At 43.8% G+C, this 24,532-nt stretch overlaps 1 protein-coding gene across 1 annotated transcript; it reads left to right on the top strand.

Annotated features, from left to right (window-relative positions):
- The first annotated feature begins 1,271 nt into the window (after nt 1-1,271).
- cope (COPI coat complex subunit epsilon) lies at nt 1,272-19,471 on the top strand. The gene is made up of 10 exons (XM_067968456.1): nt 1,272-1,395; nt 7,230-7,292; nt 7,841-7,941; nt 8,561-8,713; nt 9,049-9,102; nt 12,648-12,729; nt 14,112-14,267; nt 16,830-16,898; nt 17,849-17,923; nt 19,132-19,471. The coding sequence occupies exons 1-10, from the start codon at nt 1,288-1,290 to the stop codon at nt 19,177-19,179; spliced, it is 909 nt and encodes a 302-aa protein (XP_067824557.1). The 5' UTR covers nt 1,272-1,287; the 3' UTR covers nt 19,180-19,471.
- Nucleotides 19,472-24,532: the final 5,061 nt, after the last annotated feature.

Below are 24,532 nucleotides of genomic sequence, written 5' to 3' on the forward strand. Positions count from 1 at the left end.
TTAGAATGCATGTAATCCTGTGTTGTAGCTTCATCAGGTTGGCACCTCATTTTTAGGTACACCTGGTGCTGCTCCTGGCATGCTCTTCTACACCTCTCATTGAACTAGGGTTAACCCCCTGGCTTATTGGTCATGGTAGAGTGAGGGATATTCCAGGCCATGAGGTTACAGATTGTGGTGGAATACAATTCTGCTGCTGATGATGGCCCACAGCGCCTCATGGATGCCCAGTTTTGAGCTGCTAGATCTGTTCTGAATCTATCCCATTTAGCACAGTGGTAGTGCCACACAACACATTGGATGGTGTCCTCAGTGTGAAGACGGGACTTCATCTCCAAAAGGACTGTGCGGTGGTCACTTCTACCAATACTGTCATGGACAGATGCATCTGCGATAGGTAGAATGGTGAGGACGAGGTCAAGTAGGTTTTTCCCTCGTGTTGGTTCTCTCACCACCAGCCGCAGACCCAGTCTGGTAGCTATGTCCTTCAGGACTCAGCCAGCTCTGTCAGTAGTGGTGCTACCGAGCCACTCTTGGTGATGGACATTGAAGTCCCCCACCCAGAGTACATTCTGTGCCCTTGCTCCCCTCAGTGCTTCCTTAAGTGGTGCTCAACATGGAGGAGGACTGATTCATCAGCTGAGGGAGGGTGGTAGGTGGTAATCAGCAGGAGGTTTCCTTGCCCATGTTTGACCTGATGCCATGGGATCTAGTCCAGTAACATAACCATTATGCTATCGTACCCGTGAAATGTTTTGGGATATCCCAAGATTGTGAAAGGCGCAATACGAATGCAAGTTTTTTCATTCTTAACTCTACATTGAACAGCATCTACCCATCCTGCCAGCTTATGTATGTCCACCTGCAGCCTTTCACAATCCTCGGCACAACTTGCCATTTGGTAATGACAGCACTTTGGTGTCAACCCAAATCTTAACACCATCCCTCAATTCCTTAACCCAGGTTATCCATGTAAATGAAACTGGCTCCAATGCAAGTCCAGTGACTGCATCCAATTGTTCCCACCTGTTAAATAGTGCAAAAGTAAAGTTGGGCAAATTGAAGAGGATAGTTGTATAAGATCAATACCCTCAATGCTACTATATAAAATGCATTTTTAAAAATTATTTTGAATCATCAAGTTCTCCTTGCTTGTTGGAATATTTGCAGGGCCCGCCAAATCCCTTCAAGCATGCGCAGAGCCGCGGGCGAGCTCCTGCTCAGTGACTTCCGTCGCCACGTGTGCTGCGCCTGCGCACTTCCAACGGGGGGGGGAAGGGGAGCAAAATGGCGGCGATGCAGCAGCAGGGGGAGGGCGACGTGTTGTTCGATGTGAAGAACAGTTTCTACATCGGCAGCTACCAGCAGTGCATCAACGAGGCGCAGAAGCTCAAGGTGAGGCGGCCCATGAGCCGGGCGGTCATGAGCAGCCCCGGATGCCCGGCAGTGGTTGCCGGTGTCTGAGGAGATTGGACGGGCCCGGAGGGCCATGAGCCGCCCGAGGACGGGCCGGGCCGGGCCGCTGGAGTTATTGGTGGCCGCCCCCCCCCCCCACCCCCACCCCCACCCCTCGGTTTGAAAGTATCGCCTGTTTTTTTTTTGTGATTTCAATCCAGCGCCACGAACTGGGCCTCCCTCGGCAGCTTCACGCCCCTCGGGTATAGAGGGGGGGGCTCAGGGTTTCACAAGGCGGTGGGGCACCCGTTAGAGGAGGAGGAGGGGAGGGATAGGGACAGGCTGGTGTTGTGGGCGAGCTTGGGTTTGAGGAGGGGGAAGTCTGGAGCTGGGAAGGGGGGGGGGGGGTCGTAGGTTCAGGCTTGGACACAAAGTCCAAGAGTTCTTGCATTTGGTGTCTTGGGATGATTTTGGGCAGGTCACTGACGGGTGATGTTGTGATGGATCCTGTGAATTGTGCTCGGTTCAGTTGGCAACATTCTGGCCCCTGTCATAAGGTGGTGGATGTACCACTCCAGGGCCTCAGCACATGATCTAGGCTGATAACTCGGTGCCAAGGGACTGCTACATTTTCAGAGATGCTGACCTTTGGATGATCCGTTGAACTTCGTCTGCCTGTTCCACTGGTTCTGGTAGATGTTAAAGATCCCATGGCAACGATTTGTACAGGAACTGGGAATTCTCCAAGTGCCTTGCCCAACATTGCCCCCTCAATCAACACCATCAAAAATACTTGAAGTAGTCACTTGTCTCAATGCTGCTTTTGGGGTCCTGCATTTGTCTACAGACCTGTTACTACACTTGAAAGTAGTTTGTTGCCCAGAGGCAGTGAAAGTGATAGATTCTGAATAAATTTGAGGGATAAATCACTTGTAGCAATAATGATAGGTGACAGGTCTTGCTCCTTTAGACTCAAGAAAGCCAACGGAATGTTGGCTTTTATTGCTAGGGGGATAGAATATAAAAACAAGGAGGTATTGCTGCAGTTATATAAGGTATTGGTGAGACCGCACCTGGAATACTGCATACAGTTTTGGTCTCCATACTTAAGAAAAGACATACTTGCTCTCGAGGCAGTACAAAGAAGGTTCACTCGGTTAATCCCGGGGATGAGGGGGCGGACATATGAGGAGAGGTTGAGTAGATTGGGACTCTACTCATTGGAGTTCAGAAGAATGAGAGGCGATCTTATTGAAACATATAAGATCGTGAAGGGTCTTGATCGGGTGGATGCAGTAAGGATGTTCCCAAAGATGGGTGAAACTAGAACTAGGGGGCATAATCTTAGAATAAGGGGCTGCTCTTTCAAAACGGAGATGAGGAGAAACTTCTTCACTCAGAGGGTGGTGGGTCTGTGGAATTTGCTGCCCCAGGAAGCTGTGGAAGCTACATCATTAGATAAATTTAAAACAGAAATAGACAGTTTCCTAGAAGTAAAGGGAATTAGGGGTTATGGGGAGCAGGCAGGAAATTGGACATGAAGCTGAGTTCGGATCGGTCAATGCCCTGTGGGTGGCGGAGAGGGCCCAGGGGCTATGTGGCCGGGTCCTGCTCCGACTTCTTGTGTTCTTTAGATTTGTGGTTGGGATCAGATCAGCCATGATCTTATTGAATGGCGGAGCAGGCTCGAGGGGCCGATTGGCCTACTCCTGCTCCAATTTCTTATGTTCTTATGTTCTTAATGCCTCTCTTATAAGGTTATTTGTTTCTTTATATTTTGTTAATAACATACTGAACTTTCCTCTCCCGGTCTGCCTAAGCTCCAAATATGCCACCTTTCTTGCTCTAGCACTTAGATTGATATGTCACTCAATATTTTTTTTTCCTTTTAGTGTTTATTCTAAATTATGAAGTTACAAAATTTTACAGTACAGAAGGAGGCTACTAGATCCATCGAGTCTGTGCTGGCTGTCTGAAAGAGCTATCTGCTTAACAGGCTCTAGACACCACTAAATGATCCAACAATCAACAAATCAGAGCAACGCTCTGTAGCCCTACCACATCTGATCGAGAATAGTGATGGACCATCAGGCAACTAACAGGAGGAGGATGCTCCATGAACTTCACAATCCTCAACTATGCCAGAGCCCAGCGAATGCGAGAGACGAGGTTGATATGTTTCCAAACGTCTTCAGCCAAAAGTGCCGACTGGGCAATCCCACTCAGTCGTAGATGGCAGTGTCCAGTTAATTCACTTCACTCCACGTGACACGAAACAGCTGAGTTCACTGGTCATAGTTAAGGCTATGACGCCGCCAGCATCCCCAAAAGGTTGTGGATGCCGGGTCAATTGACATTTTCAAGACTAAAATTGATAGTTTTGTTGGGTGAGGATATCAAGGGATATGGAGCAATGCTGGGTAAATGGAGTTGAGGTACAGATCAGCCATGATCTAATTAAATGGCAGAAGAGGCTCAAGGGGCTGAATGGCCTATTCCTGTTTCTATCCTGGATGTAGTGCTGAAAACCTGCACACTAGAACTACTGCCCTCCCCCCATGCTGTACTGCACTAGCTTGGCTATGACTGGTATCTACTTGACAATGAGGAAAATTGCCTATGTATCTCTTGTCTACCAAGAGCAGGATAAATCTAACCTAGCCTGTTACCACCCTATCAGCTTCCTCCTAAATCATGAGCAAAGTGATGGAAGAATTCATTAGCAGTGCTGTCGAGCGACACCTGCTTCAATCAACACAGTTCGGAATCTGCCTGCACCAATTGGCTGCAGACCTTGCCACAGCTTTGAGCCAAACGTGGATACGAGGGCTTAATGGTAAAGGATAGGAGAGATTTGCTGCCAGTGACAGCAGAGCAGCATTTGACCAAGTATGGCAGAAATGAGTTCCAGCAAAACTAGGGTCAAGGAGATAACCTTCCAGTGGCTGAAGTGATAACCTGACACAACAAAAGATGGTCGTTGTTATTGGAGCCCAAACATTGCAGCCGCAGGACATTGCTGCAGGAGGTCCTCAGAGAAGCCCGGTTTTCATTTGCTGCATCATTGACTTTCCCTCCATCATAGTGTCAGGAATGCATCTGTCTGCTGCCAATTCTACAGTGTTCAACTCTTCCAATAATCAAACAGCCCATGCCACCCAATGGCAAAACACCACGCGTCGGCTGATTAGCGGCTGGTAAAATTCACAGCATGTAAGTGTCAAGTAAGTACTATCGCCAATAACCTCTCCTGACCCTCAGCACCAGTCATGTTCCCTGCCATCATCGTCAGCACCTTGGTGATCGCCATTGGCTAGAAGCTTAACTGGACCAGCCATATCAACAACATGACTACAAGAGCAGGGTAGTGGCTGGATACTCTGATGAGTGGCTCACCTCCTGACTCCTCTAAGCTTCTCCACCGTCTACAAGGCTCAAGTCAGTTGCATGATAGAATGCTCAACATTTGCTTGGATGGGGGCAGCCTGCATCAATACTCGAGAAGCGGTAGCAACTCCTCAAGCTTACTTTCACAGCATTTCCCAGCTTTCTAACCTCTACCACAAAGGACGTGGAAACGTCATCACTTCCAAGTTCCTCTCCAGGTCTCACATCATCCTGACTTGAACATATATTGTCAATGTCCTGGAATTCCCTGCCTAACTTCATCATTCGAGCACCATCAACATAAGGCCCGCAGAGCTTCAAGGAGAAGGCCCCTCACCACCCTGTCAGGGAAAACAATGATGGGCAATAATGCAGTTTTGCCAGCGTTGCCCACATCCCGTTAACATTAAAGGTTCAGTTCCCCTGCCCTTTCCCATAACCTTTTAAATTTTTCTTTTTCAAATATTAATCCACTTGCCTTTTAAAATCTATTGTGGATTCTATTTCTACCACTGTTACTGATGGGGCACTCCATGTCCAAACAACCCTCTATGTAAATAAATAAATTCTCTTAACCTCCTTTCATTCTTTTGGTACTGATCTTAAATTTATGCCCAACTCACTTAGATACCAACTCACCAAACCTTGGAGAAATAGTTTTTTCTCTATTTATCTTATCAAAAATCTTCATTACATCTCAGTGAAACATAGAAAAATATTTAGATGATGGTTGTAGCAATACTGAGCCCAGGCGGACAAGAGGAATCCAGATTCAATCCCTGGTCACTGCTGAGTTGACTAATCTGAACTAATGGTCTAGTGGAGCACTGCAGTTAACCTCAGCAACCCTGAGCCATGGAAGGGGGAAATATTGGCTCGTGTTCCCACTCATGAGCATTCTCCAGTGATCCCTGGTCGAATATGGTGTACGTGTGAAGGTTGTGTAAGGACAGGATTGTGATTGGCTGCGATTTCCACTCCCACATCGGGTACAGGAATGCAGCTGGTGTCTGTGAACGTATACACAGGATGAATTATCCGAAACAAATGCAATAATGTAATCTGAACATGGAGGTTAATGTTGTAAACTGCTTGGGCTGTACTGTCATGGCATTTATATTTAATGAACCCCAGTGAAATAGCTGCTTTGTATTCATTCTTTGTTGCCCATTGTTTATTATTTAAATATACATTGCATTTTTTGAAACAATTGAACAAATGTGCATAGAGAAATGAGCAAATTACATTAATCCATTTGAGAGGGCAGAAAAGGTCTAATTCTGTTTCTCTTCTACCATTTGTAAGGTTCATTTCCTTAAATTCTAACTTGATTAAATGTTTTCCATTGTCTTCAAAACAATGTTTTCTATTGACTTCAAAGTCTTTGTCCTCATTTGCAACTCCCTCTGTAATTTCCTCCAGCTCTGCATCCTAGTTCGTACTCTCTGGTCGGCTGTGCACTTCAGCATCAGTGGCAGAGTCTTCATCCACTACATCCCGGCACTGTAGAATTCCCTTCCTGTACCTTGTTACACCCTTTCTCGCCTTGTGAAGTCTTCCATATCTCTCTGACTACTTTTGGTCACCTTTCTCTTTTCCACCTCTTGCCCAATGTCTGATTTTCCTCTTGTCAAGTGACTTGGGAGATTTTTGCTATACTAAAGGTGCTATATGAGAGTGTCTTTGCAATCATATTGCCCAATTATATGTATAATCAGCAAATCTTTAAGTGACATTAAATACTGCAACACAGGTCCTTCTGAGCATGAGAAAAGTAAATGAAATCTTAAACTGACAAATGTAGAGTTAAATAAAACCAAAAAATACTAGAAATAACTTTGTATTGTTGCTCTTTGTCAGAACTTCCTCCATTGAACTTGTTACTTATCCACCAATTTATATCTACATATACTTCCACCAGCTTATTAGCTGATAAAATTTCTCCTATTATTATGGTTATCTTTTTAAGATGTTTCACTACATATAAACTTTTAATTGCAGTTGCCTGAAACCCTATAGATAAAGGCACCGTTTACTGTAGCACGAAGCCTTAAGAACCCGAAGATCCTCGGTTTGACTTCTGTGCTGAGTTAGCTGATCTAAACCAGAAGTGACATTTGGGACAATATAATTAGCCTGGTACATGGAGAGAGAAAAATTAACCAGGGTTCTCCTGATCACTATCCTACAACCCCAGCCGGAGGTATGGATTTGTGGAAATCAGATGAGGACAGGATTGAGCTTGGCTGTGATGTCTTCCAAGACCAAATATCTAGGTTCATCCATGAAGAATGGCTATTATGGAGAGTTATCGGAGGACTGGCGGTGCCTGTGGCACTGTGTGCTAGCAAGCGTAGGCATTGTCAGGAGAATTGAGCATGGGATTTTTAAAATATCTATCATTGCTGTTTGTTTTTGTGGCACTAATTGTCTGTTTTGTCTTTCAGCTGTCCAGCCCAGAGAAAGAAGTTGAGCGAGACGTTTTCCTTTATAGAGCTTACATTGCACAGGTAAGGACAGCTAGTTCATTATGGAAATAATATTTCCTCTGGTTATTGTGGATAAACAGTTTGTTTTAACGTGCGTTAACTTTCAACTTTACCATACTTGCCCATCTTCTGGTTTCCAAGGGAAGCACTTCATGTGGCGTCGAGCAGTTGTCATTTTGAAGCGCACAAGTAGGTCAGGGTTGATGCTTCCTCAGATTTCCCCCTCCTGCTTCCCGTGGAATGGTTCCTGGACATGAGAGAAGTTTAGACAGTTTCAATGCAATTCTATATGGATGTGAATCCACAACACACAATTGTCAGTAATTTCTCAGTTTTTTTTTTAAAAAGAGTGTGGGAAATGGATATTTTATTCTGGTGTTGTTGCCGGGATTTGTTCTGGTTGGGGGATAAAGTCTTATTGAGGCAGAGTAGAAGGGAGTATTGTCCTACATCTAATTGGGATTGCTTAATGTTGCTTTCCAGTGGAAAACGGTTAGCAAAATTCACTGAAATTTAAACTAAAATCCTAGCTGATCAGAAACAAACATAATTTAATTTTTTTTTCTTAGAGAAAATATGGTGTGGTATTGGACGATATCAAACCAGGAGCTGCTCCTGAATTACAAGCTGTAAAAATGTTTGCTGAATATTTGTCTAGTGAGGATCGACGGTAAGGGACCATAATTTATTTCATATTTACACTAGGGCAATAGCATAGGGACAGTGGATCCCAGGCACTCTTCCTGGTCTGTGTTGAGTTAATCAATCTCAACTTTGGGGTGCTTCATTAGACCCCAGTGCAACCGGCCTCCAGGCATCCCACTTCTGCTGGAAAGTACAATGTGTGGATGTTGGTGTGAGGGTGAGATTGATCTTTGTTGTGATGCTGTCTGTGGTCAAGTGCTCTTTGCTAGGGTACAGTTCCATGGGCACTGGTTGCCTTCTGGCAACTTGCCCAAGTGGCCGTTATTCCTACACGTGTGTTAGTGTTAATTGATGGGCTGTTCTGTTGTGCAGACATCACAGCCAGACCCAATCCCATCATCACCTGATGCCCATGTCGTTGGATAGCAGTCAGGAATGGGAATACTAGCTGTTTTTACCCTCTCAAGTTAGGGTTGGTAAGACCAATTGGAATGCCCTAGCCAACATTTACTAACTTGGCACAGAACAGTAGTTAATGCATTGGTCTCTTTAAAAGTAACCAGGATTTGTCCGTAGAACTACACTTTAACATAAGTTAGTGTCAGTATATAAAAGGAGAATTCATGATATCACGTCTTGTGCAGAGATGCCATCATAGCAGAAATGGACAAGAAGATGGCGAAGAGTGTTGATATTAGCAACACGACGTTCTTGTTGATGGCAGCTTCAGTCTATCTACACGACCAAAATACTGATTCAGCTCTGCGTACACTACACCAAGGGGAGAGCCTGGAGTGGTGAGTAGGAATGTGCAGGTACTGCTTGTCGCATGTCTCTCAAATATCTGCTTCATGCACTGTGAATTACCTTGAGGTAATGTGATCAGTTTTGTATGCAAACATTTAGTGAACTGTAGGATCTCACAAAAAGCGGTGAGTTGAGTGACCAGCTAATGTGTTGGTTTGAGGAAGTGTGTTGACTAGTACACTACAAGAACTCTCCACTCTTCCTCAAATGGATCCACCTGAGCCTTAAATGTAGACGAGATCTCAGTTCATCATTTCCCTTGAAGCCCCAGAGCAGTATGCTTGTGTTGTACAGATTGATTTGTTTGTCTCTTTAATCCCTGCAGCATGACCATGTCGATACAGATTTTTCTGAAGCTCGACCGGCTGGATCTGGCTCGGTAAGTACATTATGAAGATTGAAGTTCAATAGAAAATGTTTTATTATCAACACACTTGTAGTAACGAGGCCATACCTGTGTGCACTTTGTCTAGAGAAAGCAACAACGATGACTTGCATTTATATAGCACCTTTAATGTACCAAGGTGCTTCACGAGCGTTAGCAAACAAAATTTGAGCCACAACGAAGATATTAGGCGAGGTGATCAACAGCTTGGTCAAAGAGGTAGGTTTCAAGGAAGATAGATGTTATAAATTGGATAGCCAGCTGGTGAAGGATAGAATACTAGAGCCTGGTCTTCAGTTGCTTCCAAGCCTTTATTCACAGAGCTCAACATTACCCACTGTGCAACCTCTAGATAAGCTCTCATATAAATGGATGCAAGAGAGTCCCTAGTTGATATGCACCACCTGAATACAGTTAACACTAATTGATATAAATCATATGGATACAATTGACAATAGAGAGGTGGAGAGGTTTAGGGAGGGAATTCCAGGGCTTAGGCAGCTGAAGGCATGGCTGCCAATGGTGGAGTAATTAAAATCGGGGTTGCGCACGAGGTAAGAATTGGAGGAGCGCAAAGATCTCGAAGGGTTGTAGGGCTGGCGGAGGTTAGAGATTAGGAGGGGCGAGGCCATAGAGGGATTTGAAAACAAGGGTGAGAATTTTAAAAGCAAGGCATTCCCGGACCGGGAGCTAGTGTGGGTCAGCGAACACAGGGGTGATGGGTGAATAGGACTTGGTGCGAGTCAGGATATGGGCAGCAGAGTTTTGGATGAGCTCAAGTTTATGGAGGGTGGAAGACGGGAGGCCAGCCAGGAGAGCATTGGAATAGTTGAGTCTGGAGGTAACAAATGCATGGATGGGGGTTTCAGCAGCAGATGAGCTGAGACAGGCGGAGACGAGCGATGTTACAGAGGTGGAAATAGGCAGTCGTGGTGATGGAGTGGATATGTGGTCGGAAGCTCATCTCAGGGTCAAATTGGACACCAAGGTTGCAAACGGTCTGGTTCAGCCTCAGACAGTGGCTGGGGAGAAGGATGGAGTCGGTGGCTAGGGAATGGAGTTTGTGGAGGGGACCAAAGACAATGGCTTCAGTCTTCCCAATGTTTAGTTGGAGGAAATTTTTGCTCATCCAGTATTGGATACCGGACAAGCAGTGTGACAAATGAGACCGTGGAGGATCGAGGGAGGTGGTGGTGAGGTAGAGCTGGATGTTACAAGCGTAAATATGGAACCTGCCGTGTTTTCGGATGATGTCGCTGAGAGGCAGCACGTGGATGAGAAATCGAGGGCCAAGGATATATCCTTGGGGGACTCCAAATGGATGTAGAATAAAATGTCGAGTCCTCTGTTCACCCCGCCTGCCCCGGAATAAAGTATATGCCTGTAAATGTGAAGCTTTATCTTAAAGGGTTGTTTGCTCGTAGCTGACTAATTTTCCGACGTTTCCCAATCTATTTGGTTAATATTGCTTGGGCAAAGGGAATGATTTGCTCACTCAGGGCCCCATTTAAAGGGACAACTTATAGAGCAGCACTGCATTTTGAAATCTGTTTGGAAGATTTGCTTACTTTTGGTTTTGTGACAATTTTCTCCTCTCCTGAAGCTATCACTGTCATCCAAACGGCCATTCAAGTGTGAGCCTATACCCTGGGAGCGAGACCTGCGTTAATTCAAAATAATATATATAAAATATCTCACGCAAAAGTGGAAATCCTGCCTGCTGATTTCCCTCTTTCCCCGCCCCCCCCCCCCCCCCTCCAAAACGTCTTGTGGGCAATTAGCATCTCTACTGTCACCTCAACTGAGAGTGTAACTAAGTCCAGACTGCAAATTAATTAATTTTTTAAGATCCTTTTTTCTTTTTATGTGCCTTTCTGTTAAATTTCATTTCAACAGTGAATGCTGGTGGCCTCATTGAGGCACAGCCTAAAGGATGTTGCTGAGGAAACTTGAATTAACTTCCATAAATGGTCATTACGCAGCAATATTGAAGCGATTGTTACTTCAACTTTGTGGATCTTAACTTGGCTCTCTCGTATGGCTGAGTTCAGTAACTCAGTTTGGCCAATTTCCAGGAAATCAATTTAATACAAGAGTTTGTGTAACATGAAACTTGCATGGCAGATGCACAGATTAACCGAGCAACTGCACAAGTAAATATCGTGCTTTATGTCTTGGATTAAGGATTTTACTGAACGGTTTGAATCATTTTATTGGTTTGTGTCCCCTTTATCCCATTTTACACCCAGCAATCGGTGATGAAACTAAACCCAGTTTCTACTTCAGTCCAAGCTCTCTGCATCCACGTGGATTGGCTGAGTCCAGTGCTTCAAATCAGTTTTGTCACAGAACAAACCCAGCACTTGGGTATGTTTATTTTTTTTGCTGTGGCCAGTTTTGAAGACAGTCCAATACATCTGGTCACCAGGAACGTGAAAACAATCAAGAACTGGAAAGGTTAATTTGGCTCATCATAGCTCAACTCAAGTCCAGCATCCAGCCTTGAGGGCCCATAATGTCTTTGTCCATTCTACCATAACTGGTAGATTATCCCAAATATTTATTACTTAAAATATTTGTGATCTTTTACATTTATTTTTAATTTAAAATTGAATCTCATGCCCACTATCCTTTTGAAGTAATATTTTGGATGTCTCACTGAGGTCCTCTCTCAACTTTCTCTATAAAGCTAAAGGTCCTCTAATCTTTCCTGCTAGTTGATAACTATGATTCCTGCCTTCATCTGTTCTAGCCAGTGTGCAATAATTGGAGTGTGATGCAAATTTTGTGCATATAAGCAAAAAATAAAATTAAAATGTGAGATGTTCCACTCAATCCAGACACTGCAATTTGCAAATTACACCTGAATTAATGTAGTGGAATGTTTTTATCAGAATATATTTGAAGCCTGTTAGTGTGACAGTACACTGTGCATTTGGAACTTTTTCAGGTAATTAGTTCTGTTACTGTTTTCCAAATTTAAACTCTGGTGATGAACATTATTAAAGCAGGGCAACAGTTAAACCAACACAACATAATTACTCCAGCTTCCCCTAATTGGAAAGTAAAGTTGTCCAGCGAATAGCTGAGACTTTCAGACTAGGAAGGTTCAATGCTCAGTCTGTGTTGAGTTAGCTGCTGTTCTGAACTGGGATGGTGTTGGGTGATGCAACTGGCCTCGGTGGTGTTCGGTTAGAGAGAGGAAAATTGGCTAGGTTACTGCTCCTGATGACTAACCAGTTGCCCCCCGTCCCTCCTGTTGAAAAATGCATATGGACATTGGGTGAAGAGGGCTTTCTTTATCATCCTCCCCCCGCCCCCACTCCCTGATTGAATAACCTATTTCTTGGTCACATCTCACCTGAAACCAATGAACTCTTTGGAGTGCATCCACTGTCAACAGAATATACCCCAACAAAGAGTTAATTCCTTCAGGAGAGAGAGGGGAAGAAAACTGTTTAGTAAAAAAAGTTACGATGCTACTGTCATCTTCAGACCTGCTGCATTGCATAATCTATGACTTAATCCATTTAATTCAGAAAGGAGCTGAAGAAGATGCAGGAGCAGGATGAGGATGCTACCCTGACACAGTTATCGACAGCCTGGGTGAACCTGGCTATGGTGAGTATACTACAAATGTACAGAATCCAATAACTCTAACAGCCGAGATGTGAAGCAAAACTACAAGTTACATTGATACAGCACCTTTCCCATAACAAAACGTCACAAGGTGCTTTACAGGAGTGGGCATTGAACTGGAAGTGAGAGAGAGAAGCCAGAACACTGTCAGAGGTACGTTTTGAGGAGACAGAAAATTTTCAAGAGGTCCATCTAATCTAAGGCACTTGGCGTAAGGGAAAGTCCTCTGTTTGCAATCAGGCCGTATCTTGTCTAATCTCTTCCAAGCCTTTGTAACCCCAATTACGACTATCTCCTTTTTATTCTTGGCCCATCTCTCCTATCTCCTCCCAATCCTGTTGCCCAATCTACCCACCTTTTATTTCTTCCCACGTCTTGGGTACATTTAGCCTTTCCTTCCAATCCAAACCCATCACTGCTCCACTGCCTTCCTAATCTCCTGCTGCTGTTTCAGGTTTGAATTCCCCTTGGATAAGCTAATAGCAACCCCTTGTGCCGTACTCGGCATTCTCTGAATTGCCCTTCGAGGCACTCGTTGCTACCTCCAAACAAGTAGCAACCCCCATCCTTCCCTCTCCAACCTTCCATTTCTCACCAGAATGTCCGCTCGCTTGTGGACGAGGCCATTGCCATCTACAATGCTATTGTGGACGATTGCATTGATGTCCTGGCTTTGCCTGAAACTGGGCTAACTGGTGATGCTACCTTGCCCTTTACTGTAGCCTCATTACTTGCTTATACTTTCTACCAACTGCCCCACCCAAATCGGTCCAGCTGACCTATGTTGGATCCCAGCCTCCTGATGTGTCCAATTTAACATTTTCATCTTTGTGTTTAAATCCCTTTGTGGTCTTGCCCCTCCCTGTCTCTCTAATCACCTTCAGCCCAACAAACACCCTCTCCCCTAAATACTCTCTTCCTCTGACTGTGGCCTGTTGTGCATTACCACTTCCTCCTTCGCCTCACCACTGGCTGCCGTGTCTTCAGCTGCCTGGGCCCCACATTCTGGAATTCCCTTCCTATATCTCTCAACCTCCCTTAAATTTCCTTAAAACCCTTGTCTTTGATCCAGCTTTTAGTTACCACTCCTAATACCCCCTTTGACTTGCCATCCATTTTTTTTCCTTACGCCTCTGTGAAACTCATTAGAATATTTGTTTTTTTTCTATGTTAAAGGCGCTATATAAATGCAAGCTATTGTATACATTGTAACTAGTTGGTGTGTTGAATAAATCTATCATAGATTGAAACCACTGCTATAATGTAGAAAGTATTGGAACTTCTGTATATATTCTGTAAACTTATCCTGTGCTGTGTAATTGTCAGTACTCTGGTGAATCTGTTTTATTGTCTGCTCTCTACAGGGTGGGGACAAGCTGCAGGATGCCTACTACATCTTCCAAGAAATGGCAGATAAGTACACAGCAACCTTGCTGCTTCTGAATGGACAAGCTGCCTGTCAGATGGCGCAGGGCAAGTGGGATGATGCAGAAGGAGTTCTACAGGAGGCGCTAGACAAGGTAAGTGTAGGAGGACTGTTATAAGGGTGTGATCACATGGGGAGTGGGGAAGAAAACCATAGAAGCTTATAACACAAAGAGAGGCCATTGGGAACATCGTATCTGTGGCTGGTCTTTGCTTAAGAAACCCACAACTAGTCCCACTGCCCCGATGTATCCCCATAGTCCTGTATCTTCCTTTGCTTCAAATATTTATCCCATTTTTCCTTAAGAGTCTCTGCCTCAACCATTGCCTTTGGCGAAATATTCCATGCTCCAATAATCCACTGCGTAAAGAAATTTCTCCTAACTCCTCTCCTCACTTAAGTGATGATTTTAAATTAATGACTCCCCTACCTGTTCACCCTATCAAAACCCTTCATAATTTTAAAAACCTCTATTAAACCTCCTCCCAAGCCTTCTCTCAGTACCTCAAGTTTATTCTCATAAATATAGTTTCCCATCCCCTACGTGGATTATACTGTCTGGCTTTAATGTCCTTTTATAATAGGGCACCTTTAACTGCCCACAATACTTTTAACTGTGGCCTAAACAATGTTACAGGAGGAAGAGTGCCCTTCGCAATATGTGATTAGACGTTGGGTGGGACTTAGATTTAGGGGCGGGCTAAGAGTTGTTGCACTGAACTTTCTTTTTGGCCGCGCACATCAATAAGTCCAAGGTTCAAACCCCTGTCTTATGTTGAGTTATCTGATCTCCATGTAAGATAGGAGGTTGAACCTTGGCCACCTGAACTAGGATGGGGAATGTGAGCCAGGGTTCCTTATCTTGAGCAGTAGCTCCTGCAGGTAAGTGCACATGTAAACATTTGATGAGGGTTGGGCTTGACTGTGATGCTCTCCATAGTCAACTGGCCAGGTGACCGTCATCATCAGGGCTCGTCACTACCTCAGCAACAATTAGTGCCTTCAGGAAAGAAGTAGATTGGAGAGGTACTGAACGATAACTTCAAAAGCCAAGCTGGTGTAGCTCCTGCATGAATTCACAAGATGTCTAATCTGTCTTCAGTCTGCTGCTTATTGTTGCATCAGATGAAGTCCAATCTGTGTTGTTGATAGTTATAGATGAGTGGCTTCATATTTAAAACTGCCAAAGTAATGCTATTAATGGGTAAGCTTCCCAAAGTCCAGACGGTACAAAAAAAACGAGCTTTGCTGCCACCTTGTGGTTGAGAAAACGTTCCAACAAAGAAAATAGGGAAAGCATGGGTTGTGAGGAAGGTAATTCCACGATCCCCTGCTTGTTGCGAGGAGCTCGGGTCAGATTCTCGAACATGTGCTCCCTAATCGGCACGAGATTCCAGCATTGCTCCTCATGTCAGATCTACTCTTCCAATTAAAATGTTTTATATTAATGTAGGCTGCTGGGTACAGAGTTTGCACACTGACACCTTTCATCTCAAAAACCATTGTTCGTATGCAGCCTTGATTGAGGGAATGAGTTGCTGACTGAAAGGAGCTGGAGTTACGTGAGTTTGAGCAGTCACCAGTCGGGCTCAGTCCAGTTACTAGTGGATCCAGATCCACAGCAACAGGTTGGATGGCGTGGCGTTCACGGTCTAAGCTTGCATCTGAAGCATGGTTGTAGATCCTAGGGCAGCTGTATCTGTGGGATTATTCCTCTTGGGAGGATGGGGGACAAAAACAGGAAATTGGGGGGGGGGTAAATCCTTAGAGAGAGGAAAACTGAATAGATGGACCGTAGTCACGGAAAGTAGTGCAAATTTGTTTCATTACACTGATGTTTCCATAGACCTCGATGTAAAATCCATCAAACATTTGAATGTAACAGTTTCAAGTTTAGTGACCTGGTTTCCCTGTGGTTCCTTCTGCTTCTAAAGCCACCGACTCCTCGCTGAGGTTCAGTTCCCACAGGCGCCAATCCCACTCCACTGCCTTCTCTCAAGTGTTCATTTTTTTTTTAATGCATGAGCCTCAACTGCAAATGACTGTGCACTATTCCACTGTGGGGGCGTCACAACCAAGCTCATACCTTACACACTTCTATCAGGAGCAGCAACCTTGGCACAGAGATGGGATCACACCTGGGATTTTTCCACTCTCTCTGGCACAACTAGACACTGGATAAATGCTCTGTGCCATCGATGAGCTGGGGGGGGGGGGGGAGTTCAACACAATATTTAAAAGAAAACATTTAGTTATGTTTAAAATAAAAAAACTGGCAGTCCTGACATTTTAAGACAAATGAAGATTTTCTTCATATAGCTTAATCTTGTATCACATGATATGATGTAAAGTGAAACCGGGAGCAGACTCGAGCTCAGTAGCTTGTGATGAAAGTGTGCAGCAGGTCCGTTTTGTCCCGGCTTCACAGCAGCAGCGTTGCTTTCGTGGCCCCAATTTTCCATTCTTCAATCTTCGGGGAGTTGAATACTCCACTTATTTCAGCATTTGATGTTCTGATTACTTTGTTCTTTGTTAGTCAATAATGCAGATCCACTCCCTTCCATTGGAAGTGAAACTCGAGTTACATGTTTGTTAATCTACTTTGAATGGTAAGCTGTTGTTTCTTTTTCTACCTGCTTTCTTCTGATTCTCACAGGACAGCAGTCATCCAGAAACTCTCATCAATCTCGTTGTACTTTCACAACACCTGGGCAAGGCTCCTGAGGTAAGGCTTATGCAGATTTGTCAATATGGTGCCAGTAAAAGACTGGAGCTCCCCTCCTTACGGCTTAGTGAGTGAATGCACCACCCAGTGTCGAATTGAACCATTCTTAAGGTTGAGGGTCCCATGTTGAATCTCCAGTTTCTGCTGTATTAGCTGACCTCAGCCAGGGTGATGTAGGAGCAGTGAACTTGGCCAGCGCACCTCTGGGATTGAGGGGAAAAGTTGGCCTGGGTATGAGTGCATCACGTAGACTAGGGGTTTCAGCACCAAGGATTCTCTTTCTCCGGCAATATTTATAAAACTAAATCTTGTTTTTCCCCTTCCAACCTCCTTTCTGCCCCATACTACACATTTTTTTAAGCTACTACCATTCCACTGCTAAAATAGGAATTATTAATCTAAATATACTGCACAATGAGCTTTGCTCTGGTTGGCATGGCTGTTCTAGGTGTTTTTGGTGCTGAATGTATCAGCAGATTAAATTGTACTGTGCGCTGCAAATTGGCTTGAGGAGGCCGCAATTCCATTAGCAATCCCGTTTTCCTGGCAGCTTTCACTGTTCCTCCAAAATTCTGCTTAGGTTGGCTAAAGTTCATGTTGTGGAAGCCCAAGGACTGTTTTGCCACACAGCTTCTATCCGCATCTGTGAATTGAGTGTAAAGATGTAAACAGAAGAAAACACATGGCAGAATTGCATTGCAGGTCAGCCAGCACCTTAAAACAGGAAGATGTTTAACATTTTGGGTGGGACCCTTCATCAGAACTGAAAGGAGATCCTTCAGTGTGAAATCTATTCAGTATTATCACTCTGTTGAAAGGACAATGATCTAATGTGGTATGTTGTATGTAGCCAAATATTATTATTAAAAATATTACCAACTATGAGACTACCCATCACTGTTGGCAATGCCATCTCAGACTTAAAATATGCTCTTCCTTTTCATAAACAGGTTAGTAACCGCTACCTCTCCCAGCTGAAGGATGGACACCGAGGACACCCGTTTGTTAAAGAATATATGGCCAAGGTACGTGAAGCAGCTAATAACACTGACTGTAAATTTAATAAATTAAGCTTTTTAGTTGAATAAGGGATGTTGATTTCAGTAGGATAAATGTTTTAATAAAACACAGATCAGGGAAGTCTCTTGTTTGATCCCTGGTCTTTACGTGGATCTTGGCTAGACCAGTGGTTTGGGAAGTTTGTTGTGATTGGCTTCAGTCTTCCCCTTGCTAGGAAAAGTTAAAATCGGGTTAACACTTCCTAATCACTATCCAGTAACCCCTCCCTAATAAATGAGGATAAAATCCCACCACGGTCGAATTAACCACCGTTCACTACAGCTAAGCAGGTAGCATTTCAGGCCTTTGTCAATGTCACTGTGACTTCCTCCAACTTTTCCCCTCCCTCCCTCCCTGTGGGAAAGCGCAGGTACAATGGGCCGAAAGGCCTCCTTCTGTGCTGTATCCTTCAATGATTCTAAGTTTCTTGATAGCGCAATCAAGCTTCGTAAGTTGGGACTCTCCTGTGTTGCCATTTTTCTGACACATGCGTGTCTCTACACAAAGCACAGCATAAATTGTATTTAATAATTTCTATTTATTGGGAGAGGGGCACTAGAAATTTGCAGCAGGGAGAGTATTTTTCATATTGTATTAGTACACTTTAGCCTGGCTACAATGGACGTATTGGCAGGACATCAAATACGATCATCATGGGATGTTTGTACTGAGTTACTGGAATTGAAGAGCACTGTTCTGATGCTATGTTCGAATAGAGAGTGCGACCTAGCATAACACGATTCCAAGAACATTCCCAAGCAGCAGGCTCAGGGCATCTTGTACAAGTTGTCAACTATACTTAGTGATTCTGTAGCCGAATGGAAAGCCAATTGCAGCCCCGGCACTACAATCTCAGACATACTACCCAGGGCCGCAAGTGCAGCATGAATGTGTTGAAACGACAGGATCTGTAGTACAGTCACAACAGCTCATTATAACTGCAGTGTATATGGTTCTACAATATCCTTCCAGCAGGAATCCCTGAGGAGTGCAATGACCTGACATCACCTTTTATCTGTGAACTATGTGCGGTGATTCAAAACATGAATTATGTTTCTGCTACAGTCCTCCATTACCGTCGGTGTACTAATGCTGGAACTAAATGGGAAAGTCATCCCGAAATGTTCACTATTCCGATGGTCAAGTAATTCTGTGTTCTGAACTGTCTGCACAGGAGAATGAATTTGATCGATTGGTGTTGCAGTACGCTCCCATTGTGTGAGAAGAATGGAAAGGGTGTCTATGAAGATAGAGCGACCGTAATCTACATTCTTGGACTGCTTTTCTGTTCAGCGGCATAAACTGTGGAAATTGTTTTTTAAAGTTATGTCTCCGTAACTTATAAACCTTGTATAAAGTGACCAGAGAGCAGTCATTATCACCTGCTTGAGACTCTTCTGTTAAATATTAAAAACATTTACGTGTGCTCTGTATGAGATTAATTTTGGTCATTAAACTTGCTGAAATCAGTAAAAACTTTACACATTCTGAATAAAAATGTCATGTTATGTTAATTTCAGGATTATGCCGTTTATGGAATTGATCAAGTTCCTAGCTCCAGTTGTTATTTATTCACAGGATGTGGGCAACGCTCCCAAGTCTGCATTTAATGCCCACGCCTGGTTGTCCTGAACCGCTGCAATCCTTGTGATGGTGCTCCGTTGATGATAGATAGTTTGCTCGTCTGGTAGTTAAAGCCCTCCCACCCCATCACCCCCACACGTAAGGTCTGGGTTCAATCTTTAGTCTGTGCCGAGTTTTGTGATCTCAGCTGCAGCAGCAGTAGGGGTCATTCGATCAGAGTTGGTGCCCCGACCCCTCATTACTGATTACTGACCAGTGCCTGCTGCCAGGCATCACTGTTGGGTTACAGTGGGGTTGGGTTCAGCGATGATGCACCCCAGTAACCTGTCAATATTCCTTGTAGATTTGGTCTTGCACTTGAAGAGGGAGCCCCTTAGTGAGGTACCAAATGGGGCCTGGTCCAGTGGAACTGAATTCCTATAAGAATCAGCACATGGTGAGATGGGAGAAGAGAAAGCTGCAACTTCTTAACACTAACATTGAACAGTCACTTGAGATAACGTGCATTTACATAGCACCTCTCACACAGCGCAGTGCTTACAATTAATATCAAACTGGGTTGATCAGTTAAAAAGGCTAATCATAAATCAGTTGGGTAGCCTAACCTGGTGGCTAAGGAACATTTTCTATTGCCTAGTAGTCCCAGCATATACTGTCTAACATTTGATCTCAAATGCTAGAACCAAGAAAGGTTATATTCTTGAACCTGCACATTAGTTATGTGTACCTGTGTCAAGGTGCTATAATACAAGTAAGACATAACACAAAATTTATGTTCTATTCTGTAAAATTGTGTTGCTGCACAGACCAACTACACTACTACAGCAGCAATTCAGAGTGACATTATTTATTTAGGGTCTGATTTGTTTAATTCATTCTTCATCGCCTCTGACCATTGAATCCAATATGGTAGAATGTAATGAAACTGCCCTCTGTCAAGAATATGTGATATGTTTGATTTGGTGGGACTTTGTCAAGTATGCATTAATTATTATATAGTTCTACATAACAAGATCTATATGCACGAGGAAGGCCATTCATTCCATATCCATCCAGGAAAACCTAGACTTTCCCATCACACCATCCAATTGTCTCTTAAATGATTCCAAGGTTTTGGCCTCTGCTACCCAACCTCGAAGTCCATTCCATGCGTTGATCACTGTGTGAAGAGCTTCCTCATATCAGCCTTTAGTGTGAGGTGGTGTTCCCTTATCTAACTTTGAGGGTTCAACTTAAACAAGTGTTCCGGATTTATCCTATTATACTATTTTACATACTTCGATTGGGTTTTTTCTTAGTTCTTCCTTTCAACACTGAAAAGCCTAAATTTCTCTAGCCTCTCTGTATGACTCAATCCTCTGATACTAAGGGGATCAGCCTCCTGGTTCTTTGCACCACCTTAAACAGGTTCCAGTCATGGGTGTAACAAAAAAAATGGATATTTAGGCATGCATACTTCACACTGATGTACACTTGACTCTGGATTACTGTACATGAATTGTAACAGGAACAAATGGTATCACATTCAAAAGTGGAACATATCCTGATCTAGAACTGACCAAGGTTCACCTCAGTTCTTTTCAAACGGTGAGGGAAACAGCAGCAGCAGGTGAGTCAAGCAGGTTAAGAGGAATTTTTCATACAATTTTTTGAACTTGTTTTTTTTCCCCTCCTCTCAGTGCCTCCACCATCCATGGTCAGGGGAAACACAACTTTCTGATAGGCCTTTGCTGATGCTGTGACCTGTGACATGATTCTTCCCTCCTTGCCCTGTCCTTATAAAAATCTGAATTCGTCATCTGCCCATTACAGTACCTCTGAGAATGATGGAGTGGCACAATGCCAATTGCACTTACAATCTAAGACATGGAATCCTTTTTCTGACATTCTCCTGAAGGAACTAACTTGTGCTAGAGCACAGTTCCACATGTCTCAATTGCCCTGCAGTGTCTCTCCCAATTGGCCATACTTCATGTGTGAGTGTCATGTGGAGTACATCATAGTCGATCTTGATCGGAAGTCCACGGACACATATTTATCGTAGAATCATAGAAATTCACAGCATAAAAGGAGGCCATTCAACCAATTGTTTCTGTACTGGCCAAAAAAGAGCTATCCAGCCTAATCCCACTTTCCAGCTCTTAACCTGTAGCCTTGTAGGTTATAGCACTTCAAGTGAATATCCAAGTACTTTTTAAATGCAATGAGGGTTTCTGCCTCTCCCACCCCTTTCAGGCAGTGTGTTTCAGAACCCCTGGGTGAAAAAAATTTCTCTTCAACTCCCCTCTAATCCTTCTACCAACTACTTTAAATCTACGCCCCCTGGTTATTGACCTCTCTGCTAAAGGAAATAGGTCCTTCCTATCCACCCCATCTAGGCCCCACATAATTTTATACACTTTCCAGCAGGAGTCACTGGATAATGACCAGGAGTGAGTACTCTGGCTGAATTTTCACTGAAAACAAGCATTGCATCCGTGCAGCCACCTCGGCTCAGATCGGCTAACTCAACAGAGACCAAGGATGGAACCCGGAACCTTCTGTTTTGCATGATCCGCCTTTACCAATTGAGCTGTCTGGGGAGCTTTGATTTAATATTGTTATGTTCAATTAAAAGTGGAACATCACTATAGAGGGAGGTTCTTCTGCATGTGATGACTCAATTTCTCTGAACACTGTAGTAATTAGCCTCATTAACATACATACTGTCTTCAGCAGCATTGAAACCAAACCACAAAGGAGTGTACTGCACCATTTAACTCACCTCTTTACTGATTATTTTCTAAAGTATGGTGCAAACTGTGTACATGTACAGCCATGGGATATGACACACATGCTACCCATGGGGATGACTGTAACTCATTTAGTCGGTTTCCTCATAAGTTGTGATTAATCAAATTACTTCACTCATGGGACATAAATCATTACATAGGCCTTAAATAGATCTTATTTTTTAATCAGTAATTTCCCCCTGCCAATTTTCTCCCTTCCACTACTGAATAATTGATTCTTGCTAAGGTAAAGTTCTATGGTGTGCTGCCTGCCCTCCAGTGGCTCATCTTCATATGGGAAGATAATGAGCTTTGGTAGGCTATTCCACCCATGCAACATAATGCAAATGTTATAGCTAGGCTGAATCCTGTTCTCACCCTGATGTCCAGACATGCAGTTTCTAGCAGGGTGTCATGGGATAACAATCAAGAGCAGAAACCCTGGCTGATTTCACCCCTTCCTCATCAAAGGGCAATGAAGCCAATTGTAGCACCTCCCACTGCACAGTCTGGTGACCGAACCTGGACCTTCCTGATCCATATGATTCAATGGGCACTGCATTTACCCAATGAGCTATTGGAAGCTCATTTGTTTCTATGTAACCTTTAGTTGTGGAACTAACTCATACTAAATGATTAACATTTCAGGTTGAGAACCTTTGTCAGACCTGTAACCTTAACCTGCCTTATCTCCTATCAAATGCTGATGGCCCTGCTGCATATTTCCAGCAGCTTCTAGGGGTGGAGGGGAAGAGGTTCCATGTACTCTGGGCACCTTGTCCACATGGGTATTATTCATGTGTGAGTCTGAGGGTAGAATCTGAGTCATCAGTTTCAGAAGTGTGCAACGAGCATTCAGAGGTTTAATGTAACTACACCTACATGATTAGAAAGGATGTCAAGGCCTTAGAGAGGGTGCAGAAGAGGTTTACTAGAATGGTACCAGGGATGAGATACTTCAGTTATGTGGAGAGACCGGAGAAGCTGGGATTGTACTCCTTAAAGCAGAGAAGGTTAAGGGGAGATTTGATAGAGGTGTTCAAAATCATGAACAGTTTTGACAGAGTAAATAAGGAGAATCTGTTTCCAGTAGCAGAAGGGTCAGTAACCAGAGGACACAGATTTAAGGTGATTGGCAAAAGAACCAGAGGCGACACGAGAAAACATTTTTTTATGCAGAGAGGTGTTATGATCTGGAATTCACTGCCTGAAAGGGCGGTGGAAGCAGATTCAATAACAACTTTCAAAAGGGAATTGGATAAATACTTGAAGGGAAAACATTTACAGGACTATGGGGAAAGAGCAAGGGAATGGGACTAATTGGATAGCTCTTTCAAAGAGCCGGCACAGGCACAATGGGCCGAATGGTCTCCTTCTGCGCTGTAGCATACCATGATATTATGATACTGTTAGTGGAACACTTCCTAAATTCACACACATTATAAATATTTCAAATTTATGTTTAACAAAAATGCTAACTCAATATTCTTTTCTGGTTCTTCCATCAAAAACCTTCTGAGGAAGTTTGCCCCAGTGACGCAGTAGGTAAATGCACCACTTAGTGTGCTGCTGAGAGTTACAGAAAAGGAAGATCCCAGAATTGATCCCTGGTCAGTGCTATGTTAACTAGAATTGGCCTCGGCACTCCTGGATTAAGGAAGGGGAAAGACCAGCCAAGATACCTGCCCCTGATCACTGTCTTGCGTCCCCTGCTGGAAAGGGCATGTGTGTGAACACTGGATGAGGACAAAATCAGGCACAGATGTGAGGCCCCTCACGATCACATGACCTGCCAAAATTCACTACCCAGTCTCACATATGAACTATGTCCACTGGAGAATCTCCCTCCTTCTAATAGGATGCACTTGCACAGAATTAACTAGGCTGTGTGCTGCAAGCAAATCCCAGCTGATAATGATCACTGTAGGCCATTCTGTTAACCTATTGAGTACTGGATTATCCTGATGCACAAACTGGTAAAGTATCAGATTATAAAGATCAGCAACAGTACAAGTGGGAACTGAAATATCCAAAGGGCAGCAAGTCTTTTATTATTTCTAATTTCCTTATGGGCAGCTGGGAGAATGACAGCTAATGAAATCGTGAAACAAAGAGATCATGGAGAAGGAAGGGGTTAAACACGATCTATAAGCATAAGAGTTGATCGCCTCAGGTGGAAAGAAAAAAGAGAAATTAAGCATGCAGTCTCCAAGCTGGCAG

This window comes from Heptranchias perlo, chromosome 29 (genome assembly GCF_035084215.1).
Source record: "Heptranchias perlo isolate sHepPer1 chromosome 29, sHepPer1.hap1, whole genome shotgun sequence".
In the NCBI taxonomy this organism is placed as follows: domain Eukaryota; kingdom Metazoa; phylum Chordata; class Chondrichthyes; order Hexanchiformes; family Hexanchidae; genus Heptranchias; species Heptranchias perlo.

What these genes read in the sequence shown, in the direction of transcription:
- cope (XM_067968456.1), top strand. Translation starts at nt 1,288, where the DNA reads ATGGCGGCGATGCAGCAGCAGGGGGAGGGCGACGTGTTGTTCGATGTG. An exon ending in CAAGGGGAGAGCCTGGAGTG is followed by an intron (nt 8,714 to 9,048) that starts GTGAGTAGGAAT and finishes TAATCCCTGCAG; the next exon opens with CATGACCATGTCGATACAGA. An exon ending in GACCGGCTGGATCTGGCTCG is followed by an intron (nt 9,103 to 12,647) that starts GTAAGTACATTA and finishes CATTTAATTCAG; the next exon opens with AAAGGAGCTGAAGAAGATGC.